Source organism: Sminthopsis crassicaudata, chromosome 1 (assembly GCF_048593235.1).
Source record: "Sminthopsis crassicaudata isolate SCR6 chromosome 1, ASM4859323v1, whole genome shotgun sequence".
Lineage (NCBI taxonomy): Eukaryota > Metazoa > Chordata > Mammalia > Dasyuromorphia > Dasyuridae > Sminthopsis > Sminthopsis crassicaudata.
This window is the reverse complement of record NC_133617.1, coordinates 524808136-524813034: the sequence shown is the minus strand read 5'-3', so window position 1 is coordinate 524813034 and position 4899 is coordinate 524808136. Positions and strand designations below refer to the sequence as shown.

Below are 4899 nucleotides of genomic sequence, written 5' to 3'. Positions count from 1 at the left end.
ACTAATTCATTTTCTCCCAAGGAACTCTAGATTGAAGTCTTTTGTTCTTCATAGCTTGTGGAAGGTAGACACTAAGGGTGGAAGGATAAAGGACCAGGGAGCATCCTCCAAGATGTGGAATGTAGGTAGAGTCTTGTTTGTTATTCAGCCAGTCCACAAAAGACTTCCTGCACTGAACTTCTGACTAGGTATTGAGAGACATGTGGGTGGAATCAGTAAAGTAAGCAAGCATACATAGGGATAAAAAGACAAAATCAAAATGATGTCTTCCCTTAAGGAATTGACATTCTGATTAGGGATATATATATGCATATATGTATTGTCTATATTTATATATGTGTATATAGATATGTCATGTACTAATCAGACATTTTTAGAGAAGAAGGTACTACCGTGTTTCCCCGATAATAAGACCTATCCCGAAAATAAGCCCTCCCCTTACTGTGTAAGATTCCTCTAAAATAAGCCCTCCCCCGAAAATAAGCCCTATTGAGATTGCTACTGTAGTGAAGATGATCCCCTGCGCTACACGCTACATTACGGTACCCTCTGTATGCACCGTCCCCCCCGCCAAGCTGCAGCAATGATATTGCTGGACATGGCAGATTGGGTCCACTTCTTCTGAAGGAAATGGAGGCGCAAGACATCCAGGACGGAATTCAGGGTATGGACACTTATGATGATGTTGTTGAAGAAGATGACATGATCATTATAAAGTTACATTTTTTTTCACATTTACCTGTTTATTAAAATTGCTGTCAATGTTCATTAAAATAAGCCCTCCCCTGAAAATAAGACCTCTGGTGTTTTTCTGTCCAAAAAAAAAAAAAAATAAGAAGACAGTGTCTTATTATCGGGGAAACACGGTAGCATCTGATGGGACCAGGAAAGGCTTCCTATAAAAGGTGATACTTGAGTTTAATTTTGGAAGAATTTAGGAATTCCAAGAGATAGAAATGAGTAGGGAGAGCAATTCTAGGCATAGGGTAGTACAAAGTAATAGAGATGGGGAATGGAATATCCTGGGTTTGGAATAGCAAATATCCTTAGACTGCAATTTTGCACGTATTAGTAAACTGGAAAGATAGGAACAGGCCAGCTTGTGAACAATTTTAAATGCTGAATAATTTGTTTTTGATTCTCAAAATAATAGGAAAATACTGGAGTTTATTGAATAGTATGTTGGCATAGTCAGGCCTGCATTTTAGGAAAATCACTTCAGTATCTTTGGCGATGATGGACTGGAGTGGAGAGAGACTTAAGACCAAATAGAATAACTATAATAATAGAGCAGGTGAGCGATTACTACGCAGAATTAGGATGGAAAGTATGTAAATTAAAGGGATACACACACACACACACACACACAAAACACGATTAAAAAACTCAGTGACTATAAGTTTGGTGTTACTTCAGTAGAAATGGGGAAGTTCAGCAGTGGGTTTAATTTAGGAGAAAAAATAATGACTTCTGTTTTGAACATGTTGAGTATGAGATTTGTATTGTCTGCATGACAATAATAAAATTATGGAAGCTAATGAAATCACCAAGTAAGAACAATATAGCAAGAAAAGAGAAGGGAAACCATGATGGGGCCTTGAGAGATACCCACAGTTAGAGGATTTGACAAGATTGATGATCAATAAAGAAGGCTGAGAAGAAACAGTCAGATGGATAAGAGGAGACTCAAAGAAAGCAGTATCATGAAAACTCAGAGATGAGACAGTGTCCAGGAGGATCATCAATCTAGAGCTGAAAGGGATCTCAGAGGCCATCTAATCCAACATCCTTAGTTTACAAATGAGAAAACCAAGACCCTTAGAGGTTAAATAATTTGTCCAAGATTAAGCAAGATTTGAATCCAGGTCCTCGGATTCTAGATCCAAGATATTCTCCACTGTAACATCTTGGTCAACTGTGTCAGATGCTACAAAGTGGACTAAGAGGATGACAAAAAATTATCAGATTAGCAATTAGCATTGGTGATATTGGAGAAAGAAGTTTGAGATGACTGATAAAGTCAGTAGTCAGAGATTACAGAGGGTTTAAAAAGAAGGAGAAAGGAAAAGAGATAGCATGATAGCTAAAAGGAATGCTTGGAATAAAGATTAGAGAAGATAATGGGGGGGAAAAAAGGGAGGCAGTCTGTCTTGGTAAATTCTAAGAGATGGAAGAACATGAGTGGAAGATGTCAAAAAGAAATAGAAATTGAGCCAAGAGGATATTTCATGTTTGATCTTTCCCCAATGTCAAAAAATCACAAAAATATACCAGTAGCTTTGCTTCATAGTGCTTTTATATTATATTATATTAATTTATATTTATTATATCATAGCATTATTTATAAAATTGCATTATTCATATTATAATATATAATTATATGTATTGTATTATATATTATAATTTTATTACATTGTTTTATATTATATTAAAGGATTATTGGGAAACAGAATCCCAATTCAATGTTCTGAGAGTAGTGACTTTTTAAAAGAAGCATTGAAGGATGTTTCAACTGAGGCTTAACTATGTTTGAAAACCCTAAGACCAGAGCTTCTGTTAGTCCAAAATTGTTCAAGGACTGAAGAATGAATGGAGGTGACAGATAAAGAAAGGAGTTAGTGAACACAATGAGATTAGTCTTTTCACAGAAGACCAATATTTAGTGAAGATATGAGAGAGAGGAAAAGGATGGATTAGCTAAAATACATGGGCGAATGGTCCCACTGAAAACTCACAAGTTATAATTATAGGTTATTGAGTGTCTTTTTATGGGGGGAAGAGGAGGAGCAGTCAGACAATCTTGGGGTAACAAAATATACTCACTTAGAAGGATTTCCCTTACCCTAGGCTTAATCAAGGATCAATACCAGTGGGTGGAGTATCCATTTTTCCTCCCCTATTACTTCCCATGTGGGTCTGAATGATTTTTCTCCCTCCCAGGAGCTAACCATTTCTCCCCTTCTGTTTAAATTTTCGAGAGGCATAAGCCATCATTTCACACTTTCTCTCTTTTTCTCTTCCTCCTACATAGGGGGACATTTTGTGGAACAGCATCGGATAAACCTCATCAATCGAGTCACTGTGCTAGATCCAATCCTAGATGAATTGTTAGGGGAGGTTCTGAATGCAGAGCAATATGACACCATCAGGGCTGAGGCCACCACCCAGAAACAGATGAGAATACTCTACACCTTCATGCGAAACTGGAACAATTCACATAAAGACATGTTTTTAGAAGCTCTAAGGAAAAACAACCCTTTCTTGGTGGAAGAACTGGAGAAAAGCTGAGGAGCATCTAGCATTCTGTTGTAACCCTGGCATTTTGATGCCTGCCTCTCAAGACACCTGCAAATTGTCTTTAAAAAAATCAAAGTATCAAAATTGAGTGTCTTCCTGTATGTTTCCCCCTCCTGTTTTGGTCTTCCAAATTGCCTTTTAAATCAAATAAAACTATCACAACTGAGTCTTTTCCATGTCTCTGACTGTTTTCTCCCTCTCACTTTAGTCTCCCCCAAGTAGGACTGAGCCTGGTCCTTTAACTTCCTTAGGGAAGTCTCTTTCAGTCAAGAAAACCTGCTCCACTCCTCTCTAGCACTGAAAATACTTACCCTTTCTCCCCTTCTTATGGGGCATGTGTCCAATTCTCACATAGGTACCTCAATGAAAGTTTGAAAAAGAAAGAAGTAAAATCTTCCTGTCATTTTAGAACTACACAAAAAGACAACCAAAAGACTATTCAGGTAAGCCAGCTCAGATAAAAGTGATGGAGTCTAGATCTAGAAGACAGGTGGAGCAGGGATCTGAAACCTGTTAATACTGTGAATAAAATCCTCATAAATCAAGACCAACTTTAAGAATCAGACACATGAAACTAGACTCTAGCTCTGGCCTCTTAGAACAGAAAACACAATTTGGTTTTAATAGCATGAGGTAGAGAGACCAAACCTGGCCGTGTATTCCTTGGAATATTGGAAACCATAGAAGGGTACTATACCAATTCAGTATATAGGTACTGGAGACTTGAAATTTGAGTGATCTCTAATACTCTACTGGGGCTCATTAGGGCAACAACAGGGATGAACCCAATACTTAACTGTGAACTGTAAAAAGAGAAGCAAAAAAGAAAGTGATTAAGGCCTAACTCCACAGGAGACAGAGAAAAAGCATTTGATAAAATAAAGTATCCCTTTATGCTAAAGAACTAAAAAGCAAAGAAGTAAATGAACTTTCTCTTTCTCCGGCTCCTCCTCTTCTTCCAGTTCTTTTTCCTGCTCCTCCTCCTCTTCTTCCTGTTCTTTTTCCTGCTCCTCCTCCTCTTCTTCCTGCTTTTTTTCTTCTTTTGAATTTCAATTTTTGTAAAAATAGTTTTGTCATTCATCTTTGTAAGATTTTGAGTTCCAATTTTTTCTCCTTCACTCCTTTTCTGTGCCCTCCTCCCAAGCCATCAAGCAACCTGATATACAATATACATGTACAATCATTTAAACTTATTTCCACATTAGTTATGTTGTTGAAGAAGAATCAGAACAAAAGGGAAAAGCCACAAGAAAGAAAAAAAGAAAAAAGTGAAAATAGTATGCTTTGAATTCATTATTCATTCACAATCCATAATACTTTATCTGGAAGTGGATAGTATTTTCCCACTCCAGGTGACTCCCTGTTACCTCTAGAACCAATTATAAAAATTTTATTTGGCTTTTAAATCCTTTCACAATATGATCTCTTGTTTTCTTTCCAGTCTTCTCATACTCTGCAATCCAATGACACTGACCTCCTTGCTATTCCACACATACAATCTTCCGATCTTCAGACTCTGAGCATTTTCAATAGCTGTTCCCCATTCTGGAATTTTCTCCTTCACTTCTATTTAGCTGGAGTTACATAGGTAGTACAGTGTAC

General features: G+C 37.3%; 1 protein-coding gene across 1 annotated transcript in view; it reads left to right on the top strand.

The window, feature by feature from the left end:
* Window positions 1–3463, top strand: part of LOC141550774 (apoptosis-associated speck-like protein containing a CARD) — a 4492-nt gene extending 1029 nt beyond the window's left edge. The window contains exon 3 of the mRNA XM_074281739.1: window positions 3032–3463. Coding sequence (XP_074137840.1) covers window positions 3032–3288 — 257 coding nt within the window. The 3' untranslated portion in view covers window positions 3289–3463. The remainder of the gene's footprint in view (window positions 1–3031) is intronic.
* Window positions 3464–4899: the final 1436 nt, after the last annotated feature.